Raw genomic sequence first — 19,332 nt, 5'->3', positions numbered from 1 at the left:
ACTCTGGCCACTGTGTGTGTCCTTATTTGGCTCACCATGTAGAAAGTGTGCCAAGGAGCATCTGCATCTTACAGACAGACTCACAAGAGGAGACTGTTTAAATCCTGTATGTTATATTAGGAGTCATTTGGCAAAATAAATGGTGCCACTCAAGAAACTGGTGAGAAGGGGAGATGCACGTTGAGTGTGACGTGAGCTAGATGGAAACATAACATCTGCCACAGACTCTTTCCTCCACAGAAAGAAAGGGCTGAGCCTTTGTGAAGATCTCAGACTTTAGGCTTCTTTACTCCCCTGAACTTTACACCAACTGTCACCCTCAGCCAAGAAGACTCACACTGGCCAACTTCTGTTCAGCCTATCGTTAACTGAAAAGAGAGTTTACAGATGGACATTTTGGGTGATCCTTATGTGCTCTCGTCTCCCTTCTGTAACCACACTGTCTCTTGAATGCTAGGATGGTAGGGTACATGTTCCTGCCCGCTCTCTCTGAAGGTGTCGTCCTAACTGCACTGCTGCCTTCCTGCAGGTGTGGAGCACGAGCACATGTGAGTTTGTCCGAACTCTGAATGGGCACAAGCGAGGCATCGCCTGTCTGCAGTACCGCGACCGGCTTGTTGTTAGTGGATCATCAGATAATACCATCCGGTGCGTAGAAATTAGTTTATTTCACAAAAACCATTGTAAAAAACAAAAAAAGTCTTTCACTCCAGAATCAGTTTATACCCTGTGAATCATGCAGAGGAGAAGGCTTGATATGGCCAGTGACTTTGTATTTCTAAGACACTTGAGTCTAAGGCCCACTCCTTAGGAACCAAATAACCCTGGTACCCAGTGCACAGGAGTCATTACTGAGCTTCGTCAAGATTGGAAGACCTCCGGGGCTGAAGTAGCTGGTCGTGTGTCATCTCCCTGCCCTTCCTTGCTGTTTGTTTTGTTTTGTTTCATTTCCTGCCCCATGTCCACATCTCCAGAAAAACTTTTCTGAAGCCATTGGACTCTGGATTTATCAGCTGAAACACCAGGAAAATTCCCAGGGACTAAGCATAATTGAAATGTCTTTGTTGATAATTTGATTTAAATAGAAAATGACTTTTAAAGGTTTCAAATTGTATAAAACAAAATATAACAGAAAGTGAGGTTCCTGTCTAAATTAGTGTGAAAGCACAAGTGTTAGATTTAGTGGTTTGTATGAACTATGAGATGACAATATGGGATCCAAGGAGAATAGACAGACTTACCTGCACAGAACAGGGGTACACAACTTGAGGAGGGTGTGAGTCATGTGAGAGAATTTGTTTCATTGATGACTGCTTCTTGTTCAAGGTTATGGGATATTGAATGTGGTGCCTGTTTAAGAGTCCTAGAGGGGCACGAAGAATTGGTCCGGTGCATCCGTTTTGATAACAAGAGGATTGTCAGTGGCGCCTATGATGGGTATGTGTTTCATCTGCACAAGCATGGCCGTAGCCTTGTCAGGAACAAAGTTGCTGTGTATTAAACAGCAATGTGAATGCAGAACTCTATGAGAAAGATCCGTCATACCAGTGGGTCAGATGAGGATGCTCAGATCCAGGAAGATGAAGTAAAGCTTGCCTCAGTCGTGTTGTAGCCAGGCACTTGAAGTCTCGCTTGTGTTGTAACCATTAACAGAAATATAAAAATTAGGGAAGGCGCGCGCGCGCGCACACACACACACACACACACACACACACACACACACACCAAACAAATGCATACCAATACACACATATACAGATTAAACTATAGGGAATTCCATTCTTTTATAAATAAACCAGGAAACACTCCCTTCCCCCATGAACTCAGTAATAAAATTCCTCTTTTCTCCTTTTGTTCTCAATGACAGATGGAAGCTGTGAGTCCCAGTCTGCCTTATAAAATGTGCTTGGTCAGTGGGGCATTAGTGTACTAGACATTTCTTCATTTGGAGAAAGACACCTTAGCCATCTCATTAGTCCCCCAAATATTGAATTTTGTAACATAGATATTAAGTTAGAAAGTGAATTGATGTAATCCTGAGTCTTCTGCCTGTTTATCTTCTTAGCAGTAATATCCCTTTTAAGGTTTCAGGAATTCTGAGAGGGTTTAGGTTCTTTTTCTAAAATCAAATACTCAAAGTCCAAGTTCAAAAACTTAGAAACACCAGCATGTTGCCTGTCGGGTTTGGTTGTAGACCTTTCAAGTGTACTGTTTTGTCATGGCTATGTTCACAGTGTAGAAAATGTTAACTCTTTTATTAAATCCAGTCTCATTTTTCCTTGTAGGAAGATTAAAGTCTGGGACTTGCAGGCTGCTCTTGACCCTCGGGCCCCAGCAAGCACATTGTGTCTGCGCACCTTGGTGGTATGTGATTTGTTGGGGTGGGGAGGGTACCCAGGAAAGCGTGTGTCTTCTACCACACTTTGAGAGATGTATAGGTATTTTTGGCCAGCCAGAACATAGTTCATTTACACTGCTGCAGGGTCCTGTGTAGGTGAGCAGGCATCCTCATGATTGTGCTCATTTCTCCTGGAGCCTTAGGGTCTCTGTAGTGTGCAGTTGTGTTAGGTCTTATAACTGCACAGTAGTGGATTCCCCCCCACCCCCAGGCTCTATTATATGGACTCCTTTGGCGCATAGACACACTTTAATTTTTTAAATTTATTTTAAATTAGTAACTATATTATCAAAGAGAATAGTGTGATACTTTGGTCTATAATATACATTATAGAAAAATTGTCAACAAATTAATGAATACATCAGTTTTCATTTCTTTGATAGAAATATTAAAAATCCGGTTTTTTTAAACCAAGTATGGTATGGTAGTTCAGACTTTTAATCTCAGTTCTTGGGACAGAGGCAGGAGGATTAGGAGTCTAAGGTCATCCTTGGCTACATCGTGAATTCTGAGGCCATAAGACCTTGGCTACATATACTTTTAACAAATTTTGAAGTACCCAACACTATGCATTTTCCTGGTCACTCTATAGTGTGGTGGATGATTGGCAGGGAGTCCTGCAGTCTGGGTGAGTGAGACTTTGGGCCTTCTGAGGAGCATTGGATTCAGCCCTCCCCATCTCTCGCTTTTGCACCTTCTTTCGGCTTCGTTTCTGTGAGGTGCCAGTCTGTGGGGTCAGTGTCTGCCCGTGGCTGCTTCATCCACTGACTCTGATGGAGTCTGACTCTGACTCTCAGGTGGTTGATTTCCCATGTCAGAACGTCTTGCTTGCTTTACGACCAAATAAATACTTTATTTGGATATGTGAAAGTTTTTTAATATTACTAAAGCTATTGATTTCTAATATTGAGGCTGCTTCTGTTGGAATTTTTGTTTTCTTTTGAGAAGACATCTGAAAATAGTGATAGGCTTTTTTTGAGATTTTTCAGCAATTTTGTTTCTTTTTAGAAAATTATCTTTAGGGCCATGCTGGTGACACATACCTCTAATCTTCACAGATAAATCCTGTCTCAAATATATATATATATATATATATATATATATATATATATATATATATATTTGTATGAACAATTTGCCTACTTAGGTATGTGTTCACCTTGTGTGAATCTGTTGGATCCGCTGGAACTAAGATGGTTGTGAGCCGCCATGTGGGTGCTGGGAATTGAGCCTGGGTCCTTCTGCAAGGCCGACAAGTACTGTTAACTACTGAGCATGCTCTCCAGACCCAGCAGTGCATTTCCTATCTTCCTGCATTGACTAGAGCAGGCAGTACTCTAAGAGCCACTCTTACTCTCACCATGAATTTTGATGACCACTGTGATTTAACACAGATGTTCTTGGTCATCTTTTTAAAAAATTTTTATAGGGAGCTGGAGAGATGGCTCAGCAGTTCTTCCAGAGGTCCTGAGTTCAATTCCCATCAACCACATGGTGGCTCTCAACCATCTGTAATGGGATCTGATGCCCTCTTCTGGTGTGTCTGAAGACAGCTACAGTGTGTTCATATACATAAAATAAATAAATCTTAAAAAAAGTTTATAGCAACTTTGCCCTTCTGAGTCTAGTTTTACAGTATATCCTGAGTGGGTATTACTCTGACAGCCTCTGTTTTCCTTCACATTACTAGGCTATAATGTAGGACACAATGTTTAATTTAAAAAAGAAAAACCTAGGGGCTGGAGAGATGGCTCAACAGTTAAAAGCACTGACCGCTCTTCCAGAGGTCCTGAGTTCAATTCCCAGCAACCACATGGTGGCTCACAGCCATCTGTAATGGGATCTGATGCCCTCTTCTGGTGTGTCTGAAGACAGCTACAGTGCACTCATCTACATAAAATAAATAAATAAATAAATCTTTTAGAAAAAGAAAAACCTAGAAGGCGTGTATTCTAGAAAGCACAACATTTGTTCTCAGTGAAAGGATGCAGCTCAGTGTCTGGGGGTGGGGGAGACCACGCAGGAGGCTCTGAAAAGTGCTGACTTTCGAGCCTGAGCTAAATCCCAGCTCTGGTGATAGGGGCTGTAAAGCCGTCCTTCCTGCATGTTAACCAAGCCTCTCGTCCATAGGAACACTCTGGACGTGTGTTTCGGCTGCAGTTTGATGAGTTTCAGATCATCAGCAGCTCCCACGATGACACTATTTTGATTTGGGATTTCTTAAATGTGCCTCCCAGTGCCCAGAATGAGACCCGCTCTCCCTCCAGAACCTACACCTATATCTCCAGATAGCAGCCTGCACTTTGGCCCAATCTGGTGAGTGTGCTCAAACTCCAGCCCTGCCTGGGCTCTTCAAGACCTCGCTCACTTCTGGACTTTGCCTTCCCTCTGGGAATTAGGCAACTGAGGTTCCTTAGTGATGTGAATGAAAGCATCTACCAGACTAGCAGGTAAGGTATCAGTAGGCTCCCAACAGAGCCCTGCACATCGTGGGCTCTCTCGGCATCATTGACAGGTAGTGATGGCTGTGGTTGCTCTTTTTAAAAAACTGGTTACCTAAATGAGTTCCTCCATGGTCATAACCATTGAACACCAGGATAGTTTTTCAGGTTTGGTTTTGGATTGCAGAAACCAACCTTTTTACCTGGTCTTTCAGTTCTGTGGCTGACAGACAGACAGACAGATGGGTGTAATCATGCCCATGCATGCGCACACACAGGACCATCCAAAATTCCTCTTCCCATCACCAAGTCCACTCTGCTTTACCATCTCCACAAGGAGCGATCACCTAATTATGCTGTGCATTCTTCACGGTGAGGGTAACAGGTGCTTCAGAATGCAAATCCTCCGCTCTAGTACAGAGCCACCGTCGTACTGTTGGTGACAGATTGTTTTACTCACCAAGATGCTCAGTTTTAGATAGAAGGAGAGAAGCCCGATTTGCCCATTCCCAGATATCCATGACTACTGGGAACAATATTCCTACCTGGAAGATTTGCCGGGATCCATTAGATTCTGCGCACATCCCGCTTTGTCCACTTCATGAATACCCTTACTTCTTTGACTGTTTAAAGATTTGTGGTTAAATTCTCTTAATTAAAAAGCATTGCTTAGCTGGGTGTGGTGGCACACGCCTTTAATCCCAGCACTTGGGAGGCAGAGGCAGGTGAATTTCTGAGTTTGAGGCCAGCCTGGTCTACAAAGAGAGTTCCAGGACAGCCAGGGCTACACAGAGAAATCCTGTCTCAATTTAAAAAAAAAAAAGCATTGCTTAATTCTTTGTAGCTTTTTATTATGTACCTTTTAGCTTGCTAAAGACTAAAGAGTAAGCTAGGTGGTGCTGGCACACCCCTTTAATCTGTTTCAGATATTTTTTAGTCTAGATTCTGAGTCCCATAAATGACTCTAAAGAAGTTTACCTTGCTCAGGCTTAACACACTGTAGCCAAGCATTGAATTTGACCCACTGTATGCTTTGTTATTCTGCCAGTGCAGGACAAAAGTAGATCTTACACTTTAAACACTTGAAAAATATAAAAAAAAAAAATTCATGCCGTATAAAAACTCTGTGATAAGCTGGGTGTAGTGGCACACGCCTTTAATCCCAGCACTCGGGAGGCAGAGGCAGGCGGATTTCTGAGTTCGAGGCCAGCCTGGTCTACAGAGTGAGTTCCAGGACAGCCAAGGCTACACAGAGAAACCCTGTCTCGAAACAAACAAACAAACAAAAAAAACCAAAACTCTGTGATATTAAAATTCCCACCTCCATAAAATCCATGTGATTGGAGCTTACCTGTTCTCATTTGTCCACATGTCACTGTGGCAGAATTGAGGAGCTGGGACTCACACAGCCTGTATTATAACATGTCAACCAATTCCTGTGTAGCGCTTCAAGAGTCAGGTGTGCATCAGGAATGGTTGCTCTGTGCTGCTGCGAACATCTGGGTTTGACCAGTAGTGACAGGTGAGGGCTCCCTTTAGAATGGCTGTGGACCCCAAAGGACTGCAGGGCAGGGTAGGCTGGTGACATCTGCTGGGGGGGGGGGGGTTAGAGGGGGAGGCCATCAGAAGGTTTACTGCTCCTGGCCTTCCATTGTCCACGCCATCTCTGCCTACACAGTCATCTCCCCACTACTTTCTCTTGGAAGCATTTTTGTTGAGTCCATTGACAAACCCACCTGGTAGTACTCGTTGAATGATGTCTTCAGAGCACATGACTCTAGAGGTTTACAGAGGCAGAAGACACAGAGCTCCTCACCAGGCCATAGTCAGAAAAGTGTAAGGACATGGGAAAGGGATGGAGGGGGAGGTCTGACATCCCACTCCACACCCGTCTTCCCCTTTCCTTCTTGAACCTGCCCTCTGTGACCCTTCCATGTCTTGTCTAGTTAAATAACATCATTCTCCTTTCTTCTTCAGGGTTTCCTGGTCTTGAACTACTGGCTACATGGCTATCACATGCCTAAGGGAGTTCGTTCACAGCTGAGTTTGGGGCTGGACTGGTTCCAGATGCTGGGTAGACACAGAGCAGCCCCACCCCTCAAGCCCCGACATTCTCACTGCACCCCAGCTCTACTTGGAGAAGGACTCCTTAGCTCTCCACTGCAAGTAGAGCAGCAGCTCATGTTCCTCCCTTCAGTGAAGACCCCAGCGCTTCCCATGCACACGTTCCCACGAAGGACACAGCAAGGACTGTCAGGAGAAGCCCTGCTTCTAACTTATGTCGTCGCTTTGCGCCTTGGTTTGGTACTAAAAGCAGCCTTGCATTCTCGGTGAAGTGCTGGGTGCCAAAACGACTACACAGCGTCTTCAGGGCTTTCCTCTCCAGCAGCAGCTTCTCCTTAGACCGTCAGTCACAGTCACCGTCGCTCTGACGTGCATAGGAATGTGTCGGACAATGGGCAGATCTGGATTATCTTAGTATTTTTGGATTACACTTTCTTTCTGTTTGTTTCTTTTAATTTAAAGAATAGGTGGGCTATATTACCTCTGCACAGGTGATATAGCTATTTTCTTTTATTAACTGTTCTCTGTTCCCCCTCATCTTCTGATATTTGGTAGAGTAACACCTTTATCCAAGTGCTTGCCTCCTAATTTAAAATACTGTATCCGCATGTAGATAGAGTGTACATAACAGTCCAAGCTCAAGGGTGCTGGCCGGCCCCCTGCACCTGAGACACTACTGTGGAGAATGTCACACCTACTCCAAGGTTGCTGTGCTGGCCTAGAGCCTCCTTCAGTATTCACTTGGGTTTTAGTTGTCACTGTCTTTGTGTGTGCTGTGTGTTTTCAGACGGAACTTGAGAAGTTTCCCATGTTTATTTGTTGTGTGGCAGCTGCAGTGGGCAGGTATCTTCACAGTCTCCACACCACTGTTCTTTTCCTCATGTGTACCCCCAAGAGTTAGTGCTCACCTCCTCGGGGTGATCATTGGCTTCTCTGTCCAACATCCTATCACACGGCAGTGACCCTGAGATGGAGATGGCAGCCAGTGGACAGGGCTCCTGGCTCTGGGCTTCCTGCACTCGGATGGGTGTTGGGGGCTGTGGAGTTAGAGCCTGTGGAGCAGGTCAGCTGGTCAGAGCCCACATTAGGGACAAGGCACTCCTGTGTGGGGGGCACAGCCTCAGGCTCTGCTGTCACTCATCACGGTGAGAGTGGCACCCAGGTAGGACATTGGTGACATTATTTCCCTCTTTCAAGATTAGGTTTTGATTTCCCCTTGCCATTGTTTCCAAAGATGAAGGAATGTTAGTACGGTTTTACAGGACCAACCAGCCCCTCCCTGAGGATGAAGCCTCTTCCCATGGAAGCACACTCTAGGAGAGAGAAGGCCTCTGGGCTCCGCCTGGCCTGGCATTAAGAATGCAGTGGGGGTCAGTGTGTAGTGGATGTGTGTACTGGGTTGGCTTTCCTTTTTAGTTTTTTTACTTTTTAGTTTAGTTTGTTCTTTTCCTTCCCCAATAAATCATTCTCACATGCTTCCATGTTTGTTTCTGAGAGGTGGGGGCTCAAATGTATAGAAAGTAGGCCCCAGTCCATAAGGAGGTGTGAACACACCCCCTCACTGCTTATCACCCATTTGACAGGAACGCCCAGGAGGGGAGGGGGAGGGGAAGAGGTGAGTTCTGCACAGTTGGACATTTCTGTTGTTTTTGCATGTTTAATATAGAAGTTCCTGTCGATCCTTGGGAGATCATGGCCTTCAGATATGCACACGACCTTTGAATTGTGCCTACTAATTATAGCAGGGGACTTGGGTACCCAAGGAATTCCAATTTCTGGGATTACAGTAGTAATTCCCAGCTGTACTCTGGACTTTATTTTGCTAACTGTAACTGAGCAACTGTAAATTACTGCTATATTAATGTGTTAAAGCACTGGGGTAGTCTAATTCTAACTGGTAATTATGTTTGCCAATTATCTGTTTGAAATAAATATGTGTCTGAACAGCTATTGAAACTGTTAAATTGTACAGATATTATCATGACGGCTTTGTACTGTGGAATGTGCTTAATAAAAACAAAAGTTTGACCTTTGTCCAATAAATTGCTAAGTAATGTCAATAAATCAAGATGAGTATTATGCAGTACACCTGACCTGGCTTCCTGGCGATTGTTACTTCAGCTACTGATTCAAGCCAATCCTCTAAATAAAGTGTTGCAGTGCTCCTCTGTTCTGTCACATTTTTCAGGAAAGCAGTTTTGTCTTACCAGGCACCATTAAAGGTGGATTTTCCAATTCATCTGTACGGTGAAGCCGAAGGCAGTGTTTATGGCTTATGGAATTCTTCACTTTCGGTTTTCCCAGCAAGCTTCAAGGACAGAGGGAGAGCTCCCTGCTTGGAGCTGTCCCTGCAGATCTGTGTTTCAGGTGAGCATGATTACTTTCTGAGTTCTGCAAGACAGGAATGTGGTCCCCAGTACTTGTAGGAGAGGGGATCCTTCCTCTTGAAATGGTGTGAGAGATGGAGCTGCAGGTCTCATTCAAATATATAACAGGAATTTGGATAAGAAAATCAGTTAACAACCCTAAAAGAGTAGAGTGCAGCTTCCCTGCTTCTTCCTCCTCTCCCCTCTTCCACTTCCCCTGTGTCTGCTGGGTGCCAGTGTGCACTAACACTGCAGAGCTGGGCTGTACCCCACCCCTTTTCTGATGACTATACCATGCCGTTCTTCTTTAATGGCTCAGTATATGGTTATAAGGATATGTCATTTTGCCAATTCAGTTGAGAGTGGAGATTGACTTATTTCTTGTGTATCCATTTTTCACAGGTCTCTCCCAAACCCAGACTGTTAAATACAATAAGGGGTGTGTGTGTGTGTGCGCGCACGTACTATCAGCAGTAGTGTGGCCCAGAGGGAACAATAGCATCTTGCATCTTAAGCTGGACAGTTTTATGTCAACTTGACACAAGATAGACTCATCTGAGAGGAAGGAACCTCAATTAAGAAAATGCCTCTATAAGATCAGGCTGTCGGCAAGCCTGTAGGGCATTTCCTTAATCAGTGATTGATGGAGGCAGAGGTGAGGCAGGTCCAGGCAATTGTGTCGGGGTCCAGTTAATTGTGTGTGGTGTCATCCCTGAGCTGGTAGTCTTGGATTCTATAAGAAAGTAGGCTGAGCAAACCATGTTGAGCAAGTCCGTATGTGGCACCCCTCCATGGCCTCTGCATCAGCTCCTGCCTCCAGGTTCCAGCCTTTCTTGAGTTTCTGTCCTGACTTCCTTTGGTGATGAACAGTAGTGAGGCAGTTGAAGCCAAATGAACCCTTTCCTCCCCAACTTGGCTTTTGGTCGTGGTGTTTCATTGCAGCAATAGAAACCCTAAAACAGATTCTGACCTCTCCTCCCAAAGCTGGTAAAGACTCCCTCTCTTTCCTCCTTCCCTTCTTCCTTCTTGAACGCTGCAGACCGTCCTCTGCTGCTGGGGATTTGAGGGTCCTGTAGAAGTCACTGTCTGCCATCAGAGATGAGCTGCCCTGCCATTCCAAACTGCTTGTCTTGTGATGAATAGAGATTCCAATGGGACGTTTGGCTTATGATCCTCTCGCTAGCCCTCCTGGTGGGGGTCTTTGCCCTCTGTCTGACTTTATTCTGGGAAGCACATGCCAAGCTAAGATGACTTTGAGGATGCAGAGCCACTGATAAACGAGCTGATTTCAAGCTAACCTGGGAATCCAGACTACAGACTCCCTTCCCCCAACTTCTGGAAGTTGGCACTTACTCATTAAGATAGTGTTCTGTCTGTGTCTTAAGATCTGGTGCACACCTTTAATCCCAGCACTTGGGAGGCAGAGGCAGGCGGATTTCTGAGTTCGAGGCCAGCCTGGTCTACAGGGTTCCAGGACAACCAGACTACACGGAGAAACCCTGTCTCGAAAAAAAAAAAAAGTCTGTCACTGTGATAAAGCACTGTTACCAAAGGCAACTTGAGGAAAGGGCTTATTTGGCTTAAACTCTTGGTTCACACACCATCACTGAAGGGAGTCAGGCACTGAAGTGGAAACCATGCACAACTGCTGCTTACTGACTTGTTCCTCCCAGCAACTTCCGTTTGTTTTCTAACACCAGGAACATCTACCTAGGGTGGACCCTCCCACATCAACCTTTAGTCAAGAAAATGCCCCCACAGGCTTGCCTACAGCCACATCTTATAGAGGCATCTTCCCAGCTGAGGTTCCCTCCTCTCAGATGACCGCAGCCTGTGTCAAGCTGATAAAAATAGCCAGCAGTGCCTGCCTGTGTGTATGCCTGTGCACCAAGTTGTTCAGCACCTACAGAGGCCATAAGAAAGCACTAGGTGCTCTTGAACTGGAGGGACAGATGTGAGCCACCACGTGGGTGCTGGGATTTGAACCTAGGACCTAGGTCCTCTGCTGAGCCATTCTCCCCCATCCTCTGATGATTTTTTTTTTTTTTTAGACCAACTTCACCAGCTTGCATCTCTGAGCTAGTGTGACATTAAAGCATTTTTAGTGACCTGCTGACTGACAGTGTCACTTTAGGGCTCATAGAGGAAAGGACCAAGATAGCATGCTTTGTAGCATTGTGCATAGTATTCAGTAGTCACTCCAACATGTTCGTTTTTGAAGAGGTATTTAACAGGAGATCAGAGGAGGAAGGAGCCAAGAACTAGATTCTAGTCTTCCATTGCTGAGTGGGTGTTCAGGTCAGCTGCCTCCTTTGGCTGGACTCAGATCAGCCTCATAGGAGGCAGGGCAAGGTTTAGGTTGGGGTTGTTTTGGTCTCTATCAGAAGATTAGACACCTGCCTCTGCAGAGCTCCAAGTCTCTGGACTTATACAGGATCCTTGCATTAAGCTGTGTCCTGTACCTAGTAGGTATCCAGCTATCAAAGACTATGCGGCTGTTGTTGGTACAATCATTTGCTTTAGGATGGGGCAATGGACCCTTGGTGCTTTTTGTTGTTTTGTTTTTTGAAATGGCCTCTGTAGCCTAACCTATCTTCGAACTCATAGCAGTCCTCCTGCCTCTCTTCCCTGGTGCTGGGATCATAGGCATGTCCCACAGTGCCTGGCCTGGGCCCCTGATGCCCTAGTTCATGGATCTAAGAACTGTGCAGGCATAGCAATTTGAAAGTGCCAGGGCAGATATGCGTAACTTTCCTCTGATGGCTTCTCAGCTGCAGGAGTTAAATGAATGGACTCCTTACACGGTTCCCTGGTTCCCCTCTGTCCCCATTCTCTTCTGAGCCTCTCCAGGAGCCAACTGATTTTGTTAATGACTCTGGAACTTCTTCCTGGGCTGGCCTGGGAGAACTTAGGAGACCCAGGGACTGGAACTCTGTCATCTATGTATGGGGCAAGTTAGTGGACTGGGACATCCATTGCTTTAGAACCTAAGCTTCCACAACTAGAAAGCAGAGACAGTGTTTTTAAGAGTGCCTTGGGGATTAAGTGGTATAACCCAAAGCTGATGTAGAGTATTTTAAGATAACCAAAGACTGAGAGGCTATCCCAGAAGCAATGCCTAGCACAGTACCTACCTAGGAGCTCCTTGTTTAAACAGCCAAGAGTGCGTTCAGTCAGGGCAGAGTGGTCTCTGGGATGACAAGAGAGGGGATGTAGACACTGCAGCCAGCCCAGGTCCTCATTCAGGGCTGTACCCTCCTCACAAAGGAGCCCCAAGTTTGCAAGTAGGGTCTAGGGTGTACATTGGGTCCTCCATGGAAAAGATGGGAGAATACGTTGCCTAGATATGCTTCTGGTCAATATTGGTAGCCATAGCTGACCTCTTTGTAGGTGGTTCTTGCCTCTCCATGCTCTGTACCATGATGCCAGTGGAGCCCCACCCTTACTCCCTGCAGAGGAACCAGGCCTCAGGCTGTGTAGTCCCTTCAAGCTGACAAGATTCTCCTTATCTCTTCCCCTTCTCTTCTACATCCTTGGCATGCATTGTGCTTTGGATTTTTTGTTTGTTTTGTTTTGTTTTTGAGATAGTGTCTCACTGTGTAGCCCCAGCTGGCCTGTAACTCCTTATGTAGACCAGGCTGGCTTTGAACTCACAGAGATCCACTTGTACCAGCCTCCTGAGTGTTGAGATTAAAGGCGTGCACCACCACATCCGGCTACTAGTATTCATTCTTGAGCAGTAATGATATGTATGATGTGATTGGCCCAACACTTAAGGTGTAATTGCAAGCAAGGGGTGGGGTGCTCAGCCATCAGGCTCTGTGCTGAGCTAGTGAGCTGCATGCTTTCTGTCCCAATTCAGAAGGGTGCTGAGGTCTGGAATAAGAAAGAACACAGGATGTGTCAGGGGTGGGTAGGTGTTTGTATGGGTATTAAGGACCTAGGAACGAGGAGACTTAGCTGTAGCAGGAGGAAGAGTAGGTGGCAAGGCTCCCTCCCATATTTAGTGTCTCCCTTGCACCATTAAAGGGCACTGTGACAGAAAGGGGACACCATCCCCTGCTCTCAGGAGGCTTGTGTTCCGAAAGAAGTAGTCCCCTGTACCTGCTCCAGTGTGCAGGGGAATGCCAATACAAATTAAGATGGGAAGGAGCAGTGAAGAGCTCCCACGGGCAGGGGTTAGAGGAGCATTGGGCCAACTGAGCCAAGACCTCAATGGTAAGGGGCCAGATACATGCTGAGTCAAGAAAAGATGTTCCTGATGAGGCTGTGGAGATGCAAAGGCCCTGAGGTGGGAAACCCCTGGAGTGCGCATCCAGACCCCTAGATAGGAGGAAAAAACATTGGGGTGGGGCTGGGGTTGGACAGGTTATGCTTTAGGGTTTGAATGCTGGAGGTGTCCAGAAAGGTGCTGACCTGAGAGCTTCCCAGAAAGGGGGCTTTTGGTGGCTTCTGAGTCTGGATGAATACGCATGTGGGCTTAGGAGAAAGGGCAAAGGGTAAGCCATGGTACAGACAGAACCAGAATGCAGGTGTCTCCTGGGAGCGGTGCCTGTCTGCTGCTGCACACGGGACACCTAATCCTGCCTCACACTCCTTCCAGCCTCCTGCCTCTCCCTGGCTCTTGCTGGCTGGCTCCCTCCTTGGGAATGTTCCTGAGGCCCATCTGCACAAACAGCCCAGGGCCAGGTCTGCACCTCAGGAATGGGAGATAAAAGGGGCCGTGGGGACTTTTTCACCAAAGGCAAAGGCACTTTGTAGAATGGGCTGTGAGCTTTTGTTTCAGGAAATTTCATCATGTCTCCAAGAAGGGGGTTGGAGGGAGGGAGAAAAGGAGAGAGAGGGGGAAGGAGGGATGGAGTGGGTGGGTGGGTGGGGAGTTGTCTCAGACTTCCTTGCCCCTTTTCATGTTGGTAACACAGGTGGCCCAGGTCATTCTCAGGCCAGCGAGAGTTGGCTCTTTAGTGCCCCTCTGTGAATACCTCATTTCTGTAAGAGTTTTCCCTTTAAAAACAGCTCTGCCTTCTTTGGCAGATGGTGACATTCCATTAGCATATGGAATATTTTTCAAAACACATCCGAAAGTGTGTCTCTTATGGAGGAGCCTGGGTAAAACCATGTGTGTGCTTGCAAAAGAGTGCTGGAGCCACTTGGCACGGAGAGGAAGGCCGCCCTCCCCTGTCTGGACAGCATCATCTCAGGTCCTCACCTGAACTGAGAAGCTGTCCGCCCCTGAAGGTCACCTGCCAGCTCTGTAGAGCAGGCACAGCCACAGCGCAAAGCTAGAAAGACCAAAGGGCCATAGAGCATAGCCGGTACCTGGTGCATTGCCAGTGTGACCTAAGGACACAGACCTACAGTGTTCAGCTCTCATCGGTCTGAGGTTCTGTGAGCAGCTACACTGTCAGCTTCCGGCTGACACTTATCTGTCACACAGGCCGACCAATCTCCTGCATACACAAGTGAGATCAGGCCACTTCCCTGCCAACACCCCAGTGGCTCCCACTATCCTCACACTCTCGCGGGAAGGTCTCACGCCTGCTATTTTGGCTTCTCCTCCCTATAGGGCTGCAGGAGTGGTCTCCATCCCTGTTCCCGCCTCAGGATTTTTGCTTGTGCTATTTCTTGCCTAACACATTTCCCTCAGCTGTGTACATGGCCACTTCTTCCTCACTCAAGTCTCAGCTTTAAAGCCTTCTCCTTAGAGGGATAGTCTCTGATCGATCGGTGTGCTGTCTGTTGCACCACAGAGACATGGTTCCAAGTCTGTGTCACCATCCAACACATTCTGTGTGACTTTAGGTTCAAGTCTTTCTAGAGACTCTTTCCCTTCCTTCCTTCCTTCCTTCCTTCCTTCCTTCCTTCCTTCCTTCCTTCCTTCCTTCCTTCCTTCCTTCCTTCCTTCCTTTCTCCCTCCCTCCCTCCTTCCCTCCCTTCCTTCCTTCCTTCTTTCTCTCTCTCTCTTTTTCTTTCTTTCTTTCTTTCTTTCTTTCTTTCTTTCTTTCTTTCTTTCTTTCTTTCTTTCTTTCTTTCTCTCTCTCTCTCTCTCTCTCTCTCTCTCTCTCTCTCTTTCTTTCTTTCTTTCTTTCTTTCTTTCTTTCTTTCTTTCTTTCTTTCTCTCTTTCGGTTTTCAAGATACTTTTTCTCTGTAGCCCTGGCTGTCCTGGAACTCACTCTGTAGAACAGACTGGCCTTGAACTCAAGAGCCCTGCCCGTCTCTGCCTCCCAATGTTGGTATTAAAAGCATGCACCGCCACCACCTGGCTTCAAGATGTATTTCTTGAAGGCCTACTATGTGCCACATACAGAGCTAGGGAGGGTCAAAACCAATATCCCTGCCCTCATGACACCTACCTACCTCATGACTAAAGAAGGGAGACAATACATTGCAGTAGTCTCTTGCTATCTTCAAGTGATAATTCTAGGACCTCTTAGGTACCAAAATCCCAGCATACTCAGACCCATCCTGTAAAACGGCTTAGTGTTTGCACAGAGCCTACCATCGTCCCATGGATGGCTATGGATGGCACAGTAACGGGGTGCCTGCACAGACGGATCCCCTCGCCCACCTCACATGAGGCGGATGACCAGTAGGAGCACACCCTATGACTTCAGAGGGCCAACTGCTTACAGCTCTGTAGAATTGACTTTCCTAGCCAGAAACATGACCTTGAGGACAAGACCTTTATTTGTCTTGTTTAGAGGTGGAACACAAGGCAGTGTGGTTAGCCAGAAGACAGTACCCACATTTGATAAACAGCCTTAAGATAAACATAGGCATTGGGAATATCCTGCTAGTGGAACAGCAAATGTCTGATTCTAGGCTGGTTTAGGGTAATTTCCTCATCTGCTCCAGCATCCTCAGAGACAACTGTTGTTTGCCCATTTTGCAGATGGGCAAGTGAAGTCTCAGAAACAGGAGAAGTGAGCTGACTAGTGTCTGTGGCTGAGACACAGGGTCAGAATATCATTGACCTCTCACTCGGCACCCTTCATGAGAGAAACAGCTCTGTATGTGACTGTGGAGAGCATGGCGGGACACAGTAGCTCTCCTTACCATGGCCAGGAAGCAGAGAGGGGCAAGAACACCTGAGTTAAAAGCCTTTCCATGACTTTCCCCCCATTCTTCCACCGGGGATCCTGCCTGCTGGAATATGCACCCATTCATGGTGGGTCTTCTTTCCTCCGATGGTCCTCCCAGAAGTGCTGCCTCACAGGTGCCACCTCACAGGTGCAAAGCCAACTGTGCTCCACCAGTCCGAACCAGATGCACCATTCTCCAGCTGTCCAGAAGGTTATACAAAGTCTCTCTGGTGACACTGTCTAAACACTGGAACTCCAGGCCACTGTCTAATGTTTTCAAAAACAACTTTGTCAATTTGATGCCAGTCTGTAGTAGTATTTGTTGGCATCAGGACCTCCCAAACCTATGACATTACATAGATGGCAGTGCAACCTGCAGACCTGTTGCCAAGGCAACAGGCACCATATTCCCAGAATCCACTTGGCTCACCTCCCACCTTTACCTGCTGCGTTAAGTCATTTTCCATATAAATAAGGAGAATGCCCCTCTCTATCTCTCTCTCTCTTCTCGCCCTTCTCTCTTTCTGCCACCACCTTGTCTCTCCCTCCCAATAAAACCTATTTCACGTGGAATTGTCCTGGCCTAGTGTGCTGTTGAGCCGTGACCCGCCATTCTAACATATCAGTATCCCCTTAAGGGACAATGTGACCCAGTGAGCAGGCAGTGCTCGGTGTGTGCTGTTCATTGGCTCCACCGTTCTATCCCCTACAACCCTGGGGGCCTCCAAGGGCTGCTTGAGTAAGATTTAATTCTACATGCTTAGTGCCGACCATGCTATCAAGAAATTCCCATCATATTATTAAGTTTTCTCATCCAAGATTTGTTTTCCAATGGAGCATCAGGTCCTGGAGAAACCCTGGGACTTGTCTAGGGTCTGTCACCAGTAGATGGACCTGAATCCAGGTTGATCCCATCATCTTTATCACTGCCCTCAAGCTTTGGAAATCATGAGCCTAATGGATCCACAAAGAGCTCAGCTTCCTTTTGGCTCTCAGCTCTACCCTGCCTGCTACTAAATTTGGGGTTATACACTGCCAAGGTAACTTTTGTGGCCATGCTTGTCTTGGGTACATGAGCATTTTCTCTTTTCCTCCTTGAACCCCCTCAGGAGAAGCTCATTGGATGATCGTGAAAATCTGACCATGTGAGCACAAAGCTCGCACACTTCCAATCCAACTCTCAGGTCCTTTCTGTTGGGTCTAGAACCATTAGTTAGGCCATAAGGGGTAAAGCTTGGCTCTACCTTAGTTTAAGTTCCTTGCTGCTGGGATGCCGGGTCAGGGCAGATGATTATCTTAGCTGGTGTTTTATTGCTGTGAAGAGCCACCAGGACCACACCAACTCTTATAAAGGAAAACATTTAATTGGGTCTGGCTTACAGTTTCAGAGGTTTAGTCCATTATCATCATAGTGGGGGGCATGGTAACATGCAGGCAGACCTGGTGCCCAATGTGCCTGCCCCCAGCCTTGAGCAGGCTGGCTCAGACCTTGTTTGCCACAGTTGATAGTTCACCTATGGTGGAGTCTTCCGACCTAGGTAAAGTCTTTTGTCTGCTACCACCAAACCAAATAACCCAATTAAAAAGTGGGGTGCAGAGCTAAACAGAGACTTTTCAACAGAGGAATCTCTAATGGCCAGCACTTAAAGAAATGTTCAACATCCTTAATTATCAGGGAAATGCAATTCAAAACAACTCTGAGATTCTATCTTACATTCACCAAAATGGCTAAGATAAAAAAACCTCAAGTGACGGTGCTGGCGAGATGACTCAGTAGGTAAGAGCACTGACTGCTCTTCTGAAGGTCCTGAGTTCAAATCCCAGTAAACACATGGTGGCTCACAACTACCTGTAGTGAGATCTGACGTCGTCTTCTGGTGCTAGCTGAAGGTAGCTGCAGTGTACTTTTTTATGTATAATAATAAATAAATCTTTGGGCTGAAGGGAGCAGGGACTGAGCGAGTGGAGTTGACTGGAGTGAGCAGGGCTGACCAGAGTGAGCAGAGGCTCTAAATACAATTCCCAACAACCACATGAAGGCTCACAACCATCTGTACAGCTACAGTGCACTCATATACATAAAAATAAATAAATCTTTAAAAAAAAACCAACCAAACTCAAGTGACAGTTAGTGGGGATGTGGAGCAAGGGGAACACTCCTCCATTGCTGGTGGGAGTGCAAAGTTGTACAACCACATTGGAAATCAATTTGACAATTTCTCCAAAAATTTGGAATTGCTCTACCTCAAGACCCAACGCTACTACTCCTGGGCATATAACCAAAAGATGTTTCACCATACTACAAGAACACTTGCTCAACTATGTTCATAGCAGCTTTATTCATAATAGCCAGCAATTAGAAACAATCTAGATGTCCCTCAAATAAAGGATGGATAAAGAAAATGTGGTACATTTACACAATGGAATACTACTTGTTATTAAAAACAAAGACATCATGAAATTTGCAGGCGAATGGATGGAACTAGAAAATATCATCCTGAGTGAGGTATCACAGACCCAGAAAGACACACATGGTATGTACTCACTTACAAGTGGATATTAGCCATAAAGTACAGGATAACCATGCTACAATCCACAGATCCAAAGAAGCTAAGTAACAAGGGAGGATACTTGAATTTCACTAAGAAGAGGAAATAAAATAGTCATTGGAGGTGGATGGAAGGAGGGAACTGGGTGGGATAGAAGGTGGGGAAAGGGAACAGGAATGGGGATCAGTTGTGGGTTTTGGCAAGAGGGCTGGGAGAGAGAAGGGAAATCAATGTGGAAGAGCATCTCTGAGATGAGCCACTGACCAGGAGGCTCTAGGGAGTCTAGGGGGTGACCCTGGCTGAGACATCTAGCAGTGAGAAAGCAGGCTGATGTGGCCACTTCCTGTAACCAGGCAGGACTTCCAGTGATGGAAGGGAAACACCAACTGACCCACAAAACCTTCCACCTGAAATTTGTCCTTGCCTACAAG

The 19,332-nt window shown here is 46.3% G+C and overlaps 1 protein-coding gene across 8 annotated transcripts in view; it reads left to right on the top strand.

The window, feature by feature from the left end:
• Fbxw11 (F-box and WD repeat domain containing 11) overlaps positions 1 to 9,066 on the top strand; it is a 105,465-nt gene extending 96,399 nt beyond the window's left edge. For all 8 annotated transcript variants that reach the window (XM_029483132.2, XM_021176073.2, XM_029483129.2 and 5 more), the window contains 5 exons: positions 530 to 648; positions 1,327 to 1,437; positions 2,286 to 2,364; positions 4,529 to 4,714; positions 6,817 to 9,066. In XM_029483132.2, the coding sequence (XP_029338992.1) occupies positions 530 to 648; positions 1,327 to 1,437; positions 2,286 to 2,364; positions 4,529 to 4,690 (471 nt within the window). In that variant the 3' untranslated portion in view covers positions 4,691 to 4,714; positions 6,817 to 9,066. The remainder of the gene's footprint in view (positions 1 to 529; positions 649 to 1,326; positions 1,438 to 2,285; positions 2,365 to 4,528; positions 4,715 to 6,816) is intronic.
• Positions 9,067 to 19,332: the final 10,266 nt, after the last annotated feature.

This window comes from Mus caroli, unplaced genomic scaffold, assembly GCF_978045245.1.
Source record: "Mus caroli unplaced genomic scaffold, Mus_caroli_1 scaffold_13, whole genome shotgun sequence".
NCBI lineage: Eukaryota > Metazoa > Chordata > Mammalia > Rodentia > Muridae > Mus > Mus caroli.
Note: the sequence above shows the minus strand (reverse complement) of the source record. Positions and strands in the feature narration are given on the sequence as shown.